The sequence below is a fragment of the Cannabis sativa genome, chromosome 8 (genome assembly GCF_029168945.1).
Source record: "Cannabis sativa cultivar Pink pepper isolate KNU-18-1 chromosome 8, ASM2916894v1, whole genome shotgun sequence".
In the NCBI taxonomy this organism is placed as follows: domain Eukaryota; kingdom Viridiplantae; phylum Streptophyta; class Magnoliopsida; order Rosales; family Cannabaceae; genus Cannabis; species Cannabis sativa.
The window spans coordinates 30843464-30859332 of record NC_083608.1 but is presented as its reverse complement, the minus strand read 5'-3'; the positions used below and the strand labels follow the sequence as shown (position 1 = coordinate 30859332).

At 33.8% G+C, this 15869-nt stretch overlaps 1 protein-coding gene across 1 annotated transcript; it reads left to right on the top strand.

Annotated features, from left to right (window-relative positions):
- Positions 1-1695: 1695 nt before the first annotated feature.
- Positions 1696-2700, top strand: LOC115700095 (uncharacterized). Its single transcript, XM_030627653.2, has one exon. It carries the CDS (start codon positions 1696-1698, stop codon positions 2698-2700), a length of 1005 nt encoding a protein of 334 aa, XP_030483513.2.
- Positions 2701-15869: the final 13169 nt, after the last annotated feature.

The following is a 15869-nucleotide window of genomic DNA, read 5'->3' as shown; positions in this document are numbered from 1 at the left end:
AAAATAAAATTTTTACATATTTGTGATTATAGTAAACTAGATTATTTATAACATTATTATTATCATCATAATAGATTTTAACAACTCACAGTACTTTGAAATTTATAATTTACCAAACACTTAACTCAGTTTTTTTCTACAGTTTTACTACAACTGTTTTTTCTCACAGTACAGCTACAACTGCTTTTTCCCACTGCACAGCTGTGTCAAACTGGCCATAAGTATCATATTTTTATATAATACTATATTAAACTTTAATTTATACTAAAATATTATCTATTTAGGTGTCTATAAAAGTTAATACCACATATAGTTTTACATAAAAATATTGCATAAAATACAATTCAATATAATATAAAATAATACAATACGACCTAATACGACGTTTCAAACGAGTTTTTGATATCTTATTTAATCCTATTATCATCCACCATTATATATTATTATTGGTCCCAACTAAAATAACAACCAATTTAGTTACTACGGGTGGAAGCTAAACATGAATCCAATTTATTTTTATTTGTTTTTAAGGAAACTTGAATCCAAATTATTTTTATTTTCTTACACTTTCTGTAACATAAATAATTTGGGAGCTTTTGTGGAAGCTACTCTTTGATGGTTGATAGTTAGTTGTGATAATATATATAGGGTGATTCTATAATGCACTCCCTTAAAAGGGATGTATTGATGCACCTTTGACTTGTTTCGGCATTGAGAAGAATTTTTTAGTCTAATTTTTTTTTTTCATATTCGTTATAGCTATTTAACATAACCTACAAAATTTTGAGAAATTCAGAATAATTTACAATATAGAAAACAATATTCAAACAGTTATTTTACACGCGTATAAAATAAAATAGACACTCGTATAACACACTGTTTGAACGTATTTTTTAGGGTGTTAAACTTTTCTAAATTTCTTAAAATTTTGCAGGATGTCTTAAATAGATAAGAATGCATCAATGTATTAAGGGGTGGATTGTAGAATTTTCTATATATATTTTAATTTTCTAACAAGTCGTGAGAACCAATTTGGTTGTGGCCTGTGATCACTAATTCGTTTCAAAATAATAAAAAAAAAACACAGCTATATAATAAAGAAAGTGAAGATGCAGAATATGAAGTCTGACTAGATACGAAAAGTGAATGATAGAAATAATTTGTGGGTCCCATTTAGATATTTATGCAAAATTAAATTATATTTATAGCATCCACTGGGCTCGAGAGGCAATTCAATCCACTTGGGTCGGAACATTTAGCATTTCTCTTTAAAATTTCATCATCTCGACTCTGGATTGAACCCAAGTGGCTCGTGACATTTATTAACATTTTTCGTTTCTAATGAAGTGAAAGTTACATCTTTTATAAGCATAACCCTACTAACAAACAAGTAATCATATTATTGATAGAAATGAATAAGTCCTGTCCCCGACGTATGAAAGTCAATTTCTATAGGCAGCTTATTAGTTATTAATGTTTTGCAAACGAGTCATAAAAATTGAGAACGAAGTTTTCTTTATGAATAGCGCGTTTTCGTTTTCCAGTTTCTGAGTTCACTCACCACATTTATATACAACTACCAGTCAGAGTAGTAGAATACACAACCTTTCAACCGGCCAGTATAGAAATATATACACTTGCCTTGTTATCAGAATTTCTCATCTGAAATCCAATCAAAAATAATTTGGAGCACCCATGGAAACTTCACCACCACCACAATTAACATTACGCCTCATATTCTCTGAAACTAAGCGAGTCCTCATAGCCCAACCCCGCCATTTCTTGACCCTAAGCCTCATCTTCCTCATCCCACTCTCCATAGCCGCAGCCATCTTCCCCATCTACTTTGAAAGCCTCTTCACTCTATTTCGTTTTTCTGTTCAACCCTCGGTCACTTTTCCAACCAAAACCCTTTTATTCGTCCTCGCTTACACTCTCTTCATCTCACTCTTTTCTACCTCAGCTATCGGAACAATTACCAACTCTGTCATCGAAACCTTCCATGGCCAAACCCTGATCAATCTCCAATCCGCCACCAAATCTCTCTCCACTTCATTTTTCAGGCTCTTGGTCACCAATAACTATGCCGGAAAAATTGTCGTTCTTATAACCTTTGGCTCCTTGTTCGTCTTATCTCTTTTAATTCTCGGAGCTGTTTTATATGGGTACAACATCGATTTCTCTTCACCAAAATTTCTGCTACTGTTTTTGGCTTTCTCGATTGTTCAACTTTCGGTTGCGATATTTCTTCATGTGAATTGGACTCTGTCGTCTGTTGTGGTCGTGGCTGAAAAGATATCGGGTTTGGCGTCGTTGAAAAGGAGTTGGAGCTTGGTCAAGGGAAGGAGATTGCTTGTGTTTAATATGTCTATGTGTTCAGGATTACCATTGGCCACTTTGTGGTTGGTTAATTTTCGTTTGAATTGGCCATCTCTTGAATTAGCAGAAGATGAAGATGGTAGTGATAAGTTGATAATATTATTCTCTTTGACTCTACAAGTTTTATTATTTTCAACTATTCAAACCTCAATATTACTTATTGCATTGACTGCAAATACTGTATTATATCTGTATTGTAATAAGGCCGGCGTAGTTCTTCATGGGGATAAGGAGTTTTCCGGAAACTACATCAGCTTAAAAGTCTATGATGAGGAGGAGGGAGGGAAAGTTTCTTCTGTGATGAGTAAACTTGATAATTGAGATTAATAAACTTAATTATTATATATTTATATATGGAACACTTGTTAATGGGTAATACCCAGGAACTAAAAAAATTAATAAGGTAATAATTTAATAACTTTTTTATGGCAAGTTTCTAAAAATTATTTTTTTTTTATATAAAATTGGAAATAATAATTACAACTAATAATTTGAAAAAAAAAATTATAAATTATTTTTAAAAATTAATTAAAATTACTACTTTATTATTTTATGAAATTATAAGTGTATTAATAATTTATTATTGTAAACTAAAAATCATTTACATGTATATTAATATGTTTTTTTTTATTAGAAGAATAGGAGCTTGATTGTGGAATCCAATTGTCTTAATATTATTCATATTCTTAAAAATAAAACGCTACAATACTTCTTAGTTCTTACTTAGGCTATCATTGTTAGAAAAATATTATTATCATCCAATGATTTTTTTTGATATTAACATGAATCATTCTCCTAGAATAACTAATGAGGTGTTGTTCATTATTTATATTTTTAGGATTAGAAGATGATAATCTTGTCTAGGGGTCAAATATAATTTTCAGTAATGCAATTTAGAATTTTAGTATGAAGAAATTTTATAAAAAGATAAATATACACTTTTTTTTCTCTTTTTAATCTTTAAAATGATTTTTATTAATTAAAAAATAGTTTGTTAATTTTTTTAGGGTGTTTTATTTTTTAAATAACAATTCTATTTATAAAATTTTTATTTCTATTAATAGTTTTATCTATTTTAGGAATATAGAGAATAACAAAATAGGAATATTAATTTTTTAATATTTAATTAATGATGATAAATATCAACCATTAGATATTTGATCCAATGGTCAAGAATAAAATACCCATACATGGGTAATACCCATTAAGAGCATACCCATTTATATATATAGATATGAAATGTAGCTATATAACAGAATTCTGTGACGAACATTTTCATTAATTCTGAAGATAAATTTAAAGACGAATAATAATATTTTTTAGTTACCATTACAAAGTATAATAGTAATTTTTGTTTTTATTTAAATCACTAGTATGCTTTCAAATTTCAATGATTATCACTACATTGAATATTATTAATTTTAAAATTATAATATTAAAAAAAAAAACTAAAAACTAAAATAAAATTAACATACGTAATTTGGCACGTAAGATCTATCTAGTATATAAATAAGTGTGTATACATATTTTTTTTTTATCTACATTTTATTTAGTACTTTGAGATGATGTAAAGATATGCATAAAGTATGTTCTATGTACCCATTGATTGTAAAATATTGAAAATAAATTAATTTTGTGTTAATATTATTGTAATAAATACGGGATTAAGACGCGCGAATCACTCCATTTTCTGTACAATTTATAGTGATGGTATAAGTTTATTATCATTATCATAACTATTAATTATTATTATAATTAAAGTCAAAAATGAACATATATATATAGGGATATGATTTTGTCCTGTTATTGTACTTTCACGGATTGTAATTCGTGATGTACGACAGCCGTTACATGAGGGAGTTATTTGATCTGACGGCTGAGATTGATCTAGGGGTAATTAGGGTTAAAAAGTAGAAACGTACACTGACACTCATTTAATGTACCCTGAGACCCATCTAATGTACCACGAAATACATTCCGTAAAAGTACATCACGGGACAAAATCATATCCCTATATATATTTTTAACAAAAAGGATGATATTTTTATTCAAAAGACAAACAAAAAACAAGCCAAAGCAAAACAGCTGCTACACGAGAAAAAAAAACAGTTACCAGCTCTTGATTACATTAATAATGTACAAATCCCTCCCTTTCAAATGATGAAAACTACAACTCAGGATTATATACTTGACAGCATGTTTTATCTCCCTGCTCACAAAATCAGGAGCCCGACAATACATGTTATACCAGCAGCCATTCCTATTCTACCATAAGAAATACACTGCAGCAGCCATGACATCATTCATCAACCTGTCCAACAAGTTATTTATCGTCTTCGAACACTAGTCCTTCCAATGATCGAAGTCACTCGGCCAAATATTCAAACCAAACCAGCTACCTATCTCAGTCATCACCAATTTGGCAAAGTGACACTCAAAGAAAACATGGTTGTGAGTCTCCAGATTCATCACACAAACATGACAGTTCTTATTAGTGATCTCCATCACTCTACTAAGGTGATCCCTAGTCAAAAGTTGGTCATTTATAGCTTGCCAATAATGAATCTATGCTTGTGCACACACATCTTATGCCAAATAGTAGGCGCATATTCAGAAATTCCAGCAGAGATAAGAGAATTATAAAACATTTTTGCTTTAAATTTCCCATTCTTACCCGCCCCCAAGAGAGCATCTCGGTTAATGATCTCCCTGAGTCTCAAGATTTTATTGAAATACCAGCTGCTATCCTGTTTAAAAGTCAGCAACCAGAAGTCTTGACCTTTTAGATAGATGGAACTAATCTACTTAACCCAAAGATTATCTTGTTTCTCCGACTTAGCCCAAATGTTTTTGGCTATCAAAGCAACATTCCACTTCTTTCCCTCTCGGAAGCTAATTCCTCCAAACTTTTTCGGGAGACAGATTTTTTCCTAAGAGGGTAAATGGAATTTACTTCGATTTCCATTGACCCCCTAGAGAAAATCCCTGCAACTTTTGTCAATGGCAGCCGTCACTTTCTTGGGAAGAATAAAAATATTCATCCAAAAGTTCTTAATCCCCAAAAGAGCTGAATGAATCAATTACGCACGCCCCACAAAAGAAAGGTTTTTGCTATCCCAATTATTTAGCTTCAAATTCACCTTATCCAGAATGCAACCGCAATCCGAAGTCTTCCATTTAGTAGGACGAAGCTTCACTCCCAGATATCTAAGAGGGAAAGAGCCTTCTTCCATATTCATCAAGTTCAAAATGGCCCTTTTGGTAACTTCATTGACCCCTCCAAAGTAGATAGCCGACTTGTTCATATTAGCTTTTACACCTGTTGTGTCATAAAACAAGGAGAAAGCTTCATGAATAAATCTCACAGATTTTTCATTGCCCTTACAAAAGATCACAAGGTCATCCGCAAAACATAAGTTGACAAGCTTAAGCTGTTTGCAGAGAGGATGAAAATCGAAGCCAACTTTTCTAGCATGATAGATCAGGATTCTGGTCAAGTAATCCATAACAAGAACAAAAACTAGAGGAGAGATAGGGTCTCCTTCGCGCAGACCTTTTTCACCTTTAAAAGAACCCTGGAGTCTTCCATTCATCATCAGGTTGTAGGAAGTACCTTTAGGCAGACTAACACCCAATTGATGAATCTAGACGGAAAACATAACTCATTTAGCAAATCCGAAACAAAGGTCCAGTCAACAGTAGCATAGGATTTTCTTAAGTTTATCTTCATTATGCATCTGGTCGAGATGTTCTTTCTAGTGTATCCCTTGAGAAGGTCTTAAAAAATCATGATGTTGTGAGCCAAATGTCTTTTCTTAACAAAAGCTCCTTGATTATGATGAATTATATCCGGAAATATCTCAGAAAGTTTGGAGCAAATCAGCTTGGTTATACATTTGTATAGAGTATTGCAGCACACAATAGGTCTATAGTCATTTGCATCTTTGGGACTATTTGTTTTGGGAACAAGAGATATTTATCGTTTCATTGAGCATGTTAGGCATCACCCCATCTTGAAAGAGCTCCAACACTCCTTGGGTAACATCTTCCCCAATCTCATTCCAAAGCCCCTTAAAGAATCCCGAACCATACCCATCTGGACCAGGGCTCTTGGAAGAATGGATATCAAACATAGCCTTTTTAACTTCAACTTTCGTGAAAGGTCTTATGAGCCTTACATGCTGCTGGATGTCAAGGATCTTACCCTGAGCAAGAATAGTCTGATCTAATCTTTTGGTTGCTAAACTCCCTTTCCCCATAAAGTTTTTAAAATGGTTTACGAAGTGCTCAACGAGCTTCGGATAGTCTTCAATAACTTCTTCATTCCTGCAGTAGGATAGGATCCTGTTTTCTTGTCTTCTTTTTTTCAAAGAGGCATGAAAGAAGCTTGAGTTCTCATCGCCAAATTTCATCCAGTTTATCTTCGCATGTTGCTGCATATAGCTAGTATAATCCTTCTTTGCAAAAATATACACTTGTTGAGTGCTTTTCTTAGCAACTTGAAAACTTTGGTTGTTCGGGTCTGCTGCCAGGTTCCCTCTAGCAGTGTTGAATACCTCTTTGGCCGCTTTCTAAGAGCCAATTATGTCTCCCTGATTGTCTCTGTGAAATCTCTTCATCACATGCTTGGTTCTCAACAACTTTTGAACAATACCTTTTAGTCCTTTGCTACTAGTCTAATTATTCCAGCAACAAAGAATAGCCTCTTTATACCCTTCTCTGTACATCCAGTAATTACAAAATTTGAAGGGAATGGTCCCTAAGTTCCCAGCCTCCACATGCTTTATTATACAGTAGCTATGATCTGAGATAGCATCTCATTTATTCATAGCAACTGTTTTCGGAAAAACATCTAGTCACTTTTCATTATAGAAAACTCTATCTAGTTTAGAATAAATTCTGTCCCCCAATTCATGATTATTTGACCATGTAAACTAGCCACCGATACTGTGAAGCTCCCCCACCTGGCCTTTTGCTAACCAATCTTGAGCATCTTGAATATCTCTAGGTGTGACCTGACGACCTCCACTTCTATCTCCATAGCTAAACATAGCATTAAAGTCCGTAAAAATAATCCAGGGGTCTTTTAGATGACCAAGAGTCGAGAGCTTGTCCCACAGAGAAATCCTTTCTGTCATGGAATTACTTGTTGGAATTTATTTTACCAGGATCTTAGATCTACTCACAAGTATGTTGTTTAACACCCTAAATATGAACTTTCTAAAACGATAAATAAACACATATAAAGTTAAGAAAACCTTACATTGGTTGCAGCGGAATAATGTCTCCTTCAACTCAGATCTCTAACCCTTGTATCCTTTCTGTCGCAGAGTATTATCAAGATCTGAGCCCGAATGTCCTTCTCTTTGTGTGTGATCCTTCACAGTCTTCCAATCTATGATTGAGGTACCACTTGCTGTGTGTGGGCACTCCTCTATCACTGAGGGTTTCAAAATTATGAAGAGGAAAAGAGAGAGGGTTGGTTCGGCTATAGAGAGAGAGAGGGAAGGCTCAGTTTCTGAAAAAGTTGATTTTCTGAGAAAAGGTTATGAAAACTTGTTATTTGACTGAGCCATCACTTTCTATTTATAGGCAACTACTAGTTTAGGTTAGTAATTATTTGGCATTAAAATAATGAAAATATTAATTGGAAAAAGCTATCCAAGTGGCCGACCATAGGTGTTAATGGGCTTTACTTGGATTTTGCAGTTTTCACAATTTTTATTTCTATTTTCTCAAAAACGCCAATTTTCCAATTCTAACCATTTAAATGTCAAAACTAATTATTTAATAACTAAAATAGATCATTAAATAATATTGTCATTTAATTTAATTATTAATTAGACATATAAAGTCTATTAATTAATAAATAAACCTAGAATCTCTTTTCTTTACAATTTCACCCCTGCTTAGTGAAAATTCACAAATTAGACATAGTCTAACTTTAGAATTATAATTGATTAATCACAAATCAATTATTGAGTCTTACAAGCAGTATAGTCTCAACTAGAGTGGGGACCATGGATCTATATGCTGAGCTTCCAATAAGTGAATTGAATTTACTAAGTAATTCCCTACTTATTAATTCTTCGTTGAATCCACTCTTAGAACTTAGAATTGCACTCTCAGACTTATATAGAGCATATTATATGTTCCACGATATAGATATGCTATCTCATTTAACCATTTTTATAATCTTATTGTGATCAAAGATCCTCTATATAGATGATTTACATCGAGATGGGATAATTTACCGTTCTCACCCCTCAACGTATTTTGCACCTTAAAACACTTAGCTACCTGTAAATGATGTTTAGTGATCTAAGAATTAGTCACTTAAACAAGAGCTCATCCATTTACTTCTATTTAGCTAAGCTCGAAGGGAATCATCACTTGACTTCTATACACCAGTAGAAGATATAGATTCCATATTTATGTTCAGCACTCCCACTCAATCATACTATCATGTTCCCAAAATATACGTATCACCCTGACCCAAAAGTAGGCTTAACTAATAAATCAAAGAACATGAATAGCACTCCTGAGTTGAGCCTAAGCATATCAGGATTTAGATTCTTTTAATCTTAAGATCAACTACTGATATTGACTTGGAAAGATATGACGGTAAGTTTATAATATCTTAACTAAGGTCCAGTCCAATGTATACTCCATACATTCGAAACTAGTATACTTTACCAACGTCCTGGAAAGAACATAACACTTACTCCAAGTGTAAGTACACATCATCGCTAATTATCACATTAGTGTAAATCCAAAACACTGATGAAACAGGGACTTAGTCTTTTGATTCATATTATCACAATCACATTCCACTGTGTTGACGATACTGTAATTGTGAATAAATATATGATTTGGACTTAACTGATTTTGTGTGTAAATTTAATAAACATATTAAACCATTAGCATGTAAAATTCATGCAAACATAAAACACTTCAAATTTCTTATATTGATAACTAATCAGATTGTAAAGGGTTTTATTTAGGGCACAAAACCCAACATTACTTCCATACACTGCAGTAACATAACAACTATCTTTGTCCCCAATCTTTCTAATTTTGTAATGAACGAACTGAACATCTTCCACAAGAATCTCAACATTCACATAGCTAGCTTTCCATTATAACATGATTCTATAAGAAATAATAGGGCTGGAGTAGAAATCCCAGCTCCTAAAGTTATTTTCCATCACATCTAACACCCTATCATGATTTATTTTGGTTTCAAAAAGAGCCAAGAAACCAACCTTGTTTATTTTACAGACCTCTAGAAGCACTTACTGCTTCTCCGTCTTATTAAACCCCCTAATGTTCCATCCCATTAAACTAACACTGTCCATTAACTGGCTAAGTTTTAGTTGTTTCCCCAAATCCATCTCCATTATTCTGTAGCACATCAGATCCATTACTGGTTGTGGCCCTCGGACAAGCTATTTCCACTAGTTTATGCCCCTTCTTCCTAGGCGTAATCCAGTACCCTAAACCTCCTGAATCTGTTGTAGTTGTCGACTTGTTCTTCTCTGTTTTCTTCCTTTCATCCTTCTTCACAATGGTGCCGTCAGGTTTCTCCATAACAGCCCCTCTACAATCTCAGCATCATTTTCCACTTATGTTTCACCCCCAATATTTGGTTCTTGCTTCTTGCTCGCTGCACTCTTTTTCTTCCTAACAAACCTTTTTCTTTATTACAATTAGCCACCGTGTGGCCTAACATAGTACAAGCTATACATTTAGAAGGTAACCACTCATACTCTATTGATTGTTTCACCATTTGCTTCTTCTCATTAATGAATGATATAGCTTTTGGAGGATTGTTTGAAATTTCAATGTCCACTAGAATTCTCACAAATTTGATCATCGACTTCTCCTTTGTGACCTTATGACTATCCATCATGATTTGTTTTTCTATGGTGCTAACTAAAGCACTTAGGCTGTTCCTACCCCAATATTGAAGACCCAAGCCATTTAGCCTTATCCAAATTGGGACAGATTTAACCATTTGGGCCGTATCCATATCAGTAGACCATGGCCTCAACACCACCGGTTTTTTGTCAAAGTGTATCACACCTTTTTCAAGCACTAAATCTCTTGTAGCCTCATCCCTAAAGCTAACAAGAGTGAATCCAGAATGCATTCTCACTATCTTCTCAACTCCTAAGTTCCCCCACACTCTCTTCACAAAACCTTCAAACACTCTAAAAGGCGGGTCAGCACCAAGAACTATACATACTATAGCATTTTTCCAATAGGCAGCCTCAACTTCTATTTCTTCCATATCCAATTTTGCAATAACCTGATCCCCAACTCTCAAAGGTTCTGTAAATTCAAGTCTAGTAGAAGGAGTTCTCACCTGGTTTGTTTTGAAATTGCTCCACATATCCTTAGCACTCGATTGATAATCGACTTGCTCCATCTCATCTGCCCAGATCTGCGATAAAGGGTTGCTCGCTGGTTTCTCCATTACTGATATTTTTGGTTCAAGCTCTTCGCAGGGGTCGAGAAAAACCTTCGCCAGGTTCTGATCTTCCACTCCATCTTGGCTCAAAGGCAGCTCTTGATCTTCAGGTACATCGACTATGGCTGGTTTAGTAGGCTTCAAAACATTTCTCTTCTTCTTCGCAATTGGAAGAGAGAGAACACACCCTACGCCCCTAAACTGAACATAAATCTTCATAATGAGAAATAAATTGAAAAGAAAAAGATGTAATAAATTAATACATAAAGAGAGCACATGATGTATAGCTTAATAGTGTTACATACACAACTTAAATTACTATTACAATTTGAGCTTTTAAACGTTGATTTTTACTACTATAAATTTGACCTTCAGATGCAGTTTTTAAAGTTTTTCAGCGTTGATTTTAACAAAATTTACTATCAATGTTGATTCAGGCAATGCTATAGGATCGAACATAACCGACGCTGTAATGTACACATTGGCATCGGTTATTATATAATAACTGATGCTATACATGCACTATGGCATCGATTATTAGGATATAACCAACACCATATGTTATAATAAACGACGACAAAAGCTTAATAACCGAAGCCACATTCTTAACAATTAATTTATTTTTCCAGTTTAAAACCTATTATAATTTCATAAATTTAATTTATTTAAATTATATATTTATTAATTTAAAATAAATATTATTTAATTTAAATATAATATTATATTTTTTAAAGATAAATTAAATATCTTTAAATTAATTTTATGATTAGCCAATATACTTAAATTAATTTCGTGGAAGCAATTAAAAAAATTACAATTATCTTTTACAAATATTTTAAAATTAGTCCAAGTGTTAACAAGTTAATAAATATAATGACAAGTTAACCTATAAAAATAAGCTAGGGAAGAAAACTTCTATTACATTTCAACATCAATCGTCCAAGCTTTCGTGAATCACCGCCAGAAATCGTTCTATCCACTGTCGTTGTACCCGTAACAACTCAGTTTTTGGATCGTATATCTTCTTTTTCCCAAACTGTAAAAAGAAGTACAAATTTATATTAATATATATATATTATTTGATAATATAATAAATACGATAATGAATAATTAAAACTTATAGTTTTTTGATCGTTTATATAATTGTTAGGGTTTGCACATGTGACGATGTAAGTCATGTATTTCAAAACATAAAAACTACATTCTTGATTTTTAGGTTGTCTTGGACAATTTGCTAGTGAAATTTCTGGCCACACCCTAAGAAACACATTTGATTCCCCTATAATTTCGTATGCTCTGTCTTAAAAATTATATTAACATTTCAATTCATTAACATATATATGTATAACTTAATTAATTAAATGATTTGTTACATAAAGAGTAATTAAATTATTACCTTTTCAACATTGCATTAATTTGTGGGGGAACTATGTGGCCACATATAGGGTTTAAATAGGTAATTTTCCCTGGCGCAACGACCTCTAGCATCCAATGCGCACTAAAAAGTTATATTGGGATGCATGTAGGATAGTGTAAAAATAATTTCAAGTTATAATATAGAAAACAATTTTAAATAATATCTTAAGTTGTCTTTATCTGATATTTCAGGGAATGAAGAATATTTGGTGGTTATTCATCAATGATAACCAATGAGCCAATCCTTGTGATGCATTCTCAAAAGACTCTGCCTTCTCTAAATCATTGTTATCATTCACTGCGAGAAGTTTTGGATCATAAAACTTGAAAATTCATCTCAAATTATTTAAGCTCTCCCAGATTTGTCTACATTGAATTGTTAAATATTAGTATTTTATAATAATTTCAGTATAATTTGATATATATATATGGTTAATTAGATTAAAGAAGACTATACATCATTCTAAAAAGCATTCTCTAGTTGTTGATAAAGTCACACAACGCCACTTGATATAAATCTTCTCTAGATATCGTGATCTGGGGATGAGGTGCTATGAATCCACATGGTACCCGAATTGGAATTATCTCATTTTTATCCTTGACTCTCAAAAATTCTTCAACCATTTATTTAAGTGCCTTGGGGATTAGTGTCATGATCTCTGTTGTGAATAATAGATCTGCTTGATCACAACTGCCTTTTCAACAAGACATGAGACATTTTCCCTTCGACACATCACGTCTTGATGGTAATTGAGCTAGTGGACTATATACAAAATACCATATAATATATCAAATTTGATCAAATTTTTGACAGCATAACTATTGTAATTGAACGTCTCTAAAAATTTTAAACATACCTAATAACAAACAAAACAGATAAAACAATTGATTATCCATCCATCTGACTGCAGTACATGTATTCGCAGAACCTACTTCAATATGGTTAAATATTTAAGATATTCAAACTCCACTAATTATTGATAATTAATTAATGACAAAAGTTACCTGGGGTTTTAATATTAGGTATTTAGGGCAAGGAAGGAACATGTTTGCTACTTCCTTAACGTATCTGCACCCCTCAATTGAGATTGGAATTTCAACATCCTCTTGCAGCATTTTTGAAATGAGAACCCGACATGTGAATCATCGTAAGGCTTAGTGTGAACTGTGATTGGATCCTCATGTTAGTACAGATAAGCTTGGGCCACTATGTTGCTGATATTTTCTGAGCAGAAAAATATTGTCTGATTAACTGTCCTTCATTCAACAAAATTGTACATGACATGTGGCTCATTTAGGGAAACAAACTCCTCAGTATAATTTTACGGACCCTCATCCTCCTGAGCATATTGTTCACTTGAAAGGCACTAATGGTTCAAACATCAACAAGGCCTCCTCTATTTCAGGTTTTTGGGATAAGGGGACAACTCATTCTTTGGTCAAGTCAGTTGGAGATGACAGTGGAGTTAAAAAGATGTGTGATGTACCCTTACCGTATTTTCCTACGATGATGGAGGAGACTACTTCAGGCAAGGGGAAGGACAAAGGCATTGGGACGACTGATCAATACCAGAAGGGGAAAGCGATGATGTTAGTTGATACAACAGATAATTTTCCAATGGTGACTGATACACAGATAGGGAATCAACTTAATGTGGATGGATTGAGACAAATAGTGTGCAAGAAGGGCAAAGTAATCACAAGCGCAGTGGATCTTGGAGGGAAGAGATGTTTATGGACAGTAATACATACTTGGATACACAGGGTCTTCTTCATAATTCGATACAGATGGGGATCGTCCAAGAAGTTGCTATGACTGGTTCCCAAATTTTTTTTGATGTGCTAATAAGTTATGATAGAAGCAATAGTATTCCAAGAAAGGGTGAAGGGATGACAAAAAGAAGAAGGGTTACTTCGAAACAGCTCAAGAATAAAGGGGGTCCTATATCAGAAGTTTTAAACATGAATATGGAGGCTGAGAAAGGTTGGGGCAGTGAACCAGGGGGAATTTCAGCTTTGTCTAATTTTATCCTTGACACTTCAATGGCAGTGGCGAACCCACAGGTTCTGGGTCACCGAGCGCCATGAACGCCTTATTCTAGAATGTCTAAAGACTTGGGTACCCTTGGACATTAAACACTCTCAAATCCCATGTCAAGGATTATCATCCCGGGATGATTTTTTTTCGAAACTCGTTTGTCTAATGCTGCCATGGAGTATATTCAGGTTCAGTTGGGATTTGCTGGCTACTTTTCAGTGGATGCTAAGGGTAAAAATGGTGGTTTGGCTCTCATTTGGTCTGATACTTTTGATGTTCAAATCATGCAAGTTCTATACGATTTCTCATATTGATGCTCTTGTGGAGAATGATCTAGGGTTCCTCTTTCAATTTACTAGCTTCTACGGTAACCCTGATCCGGGAGGACTCACAGAAAGTTGGAAATTGTTGAAACGGTTGCAACTGATGTTTCATGGTGCTTGGGTTCGTGGAGACAATTTTAAAGAAATTACAAGACTTTGTGAAAAAATAGCAAGAATGCTAAACTAGAATATTTAATGCGCAACTTTCAGATGGCGATTTCAGATTGCTTTTTTACGTGAAATTCCTACCGAGGGTGGCAACTTTATATGGTGTAATGGGAGATCATCAAACTTGGTTTTTGAGAAACTAGATAGAGTTATGTGCACTTCAAAATGGCTAGAGAAATTTCAGGTAAACAAAGTTACCCTCTTAAACTGGTGGAATTCTGATCATAGACCGTTATTGCTAAGCGCTCAGCAGGTAACAATGGCAATACCTGTAATCAAAAGTGGGGCTCTCGGTTCCATTTTGAACAAGCCTGGGCAGATAATGAAGATTTCCATAAGATTATTGAAGAAGTTTGGCGGAGTAAGGATTTGAGTAGACCCTTGCACAATCTTACTCGTCTTTTACAAAGCTGTGGGAAAAAGCTTCATACTTGGAATGTACAACAAAAACATGATCTGCATACTAGAACCAAAGAGCTCAAGGAAAAGATCGGGTGGTTAGATAAATCGACTTGCCAAGAGGATTGGCTAACTCTACAAAAACTTGAACACGATCTTAATTGCCTAGAAGAAAAAAGGGAGATTTATAGCAAAGGATTCGTGCTCTTTGGTTTAAACATGAGACCGAAATACAAAATATTTCTATTTCAAAGCTTCACATAGATGGAAAAAGAATACTATTTTGGGATTGTTTGATGATAAACTTCAGTGGCACTCTAATGAGGAAGACATATCAGCCATTGCCATCCATTATTTTCGACAACTCTTTTCAAAATCTAATCGGGGGTCTGATATCAAGAACATCCTCCACGACTGTGTACCCAACTGTGTAAGTCTTGAAGAAAATAGACGAATCCTAGAACCATTCACTAGTGATGAGGTTAAGATGACTATGTTCCAAATACATCCTTTAAAATCCCCTAGGAAAGACGGCCTCTCAGGTCTCTTTTTCCATGAAAATTGGGATTTGGTTGGCCTCGAGGTGACTGCAGCTTGCTTCGAAGTTCTTAAATTGAATACAGATTGTAGCATGATTAATGAGACCCTTATTTGCCTCATACCTAAAGTTAAA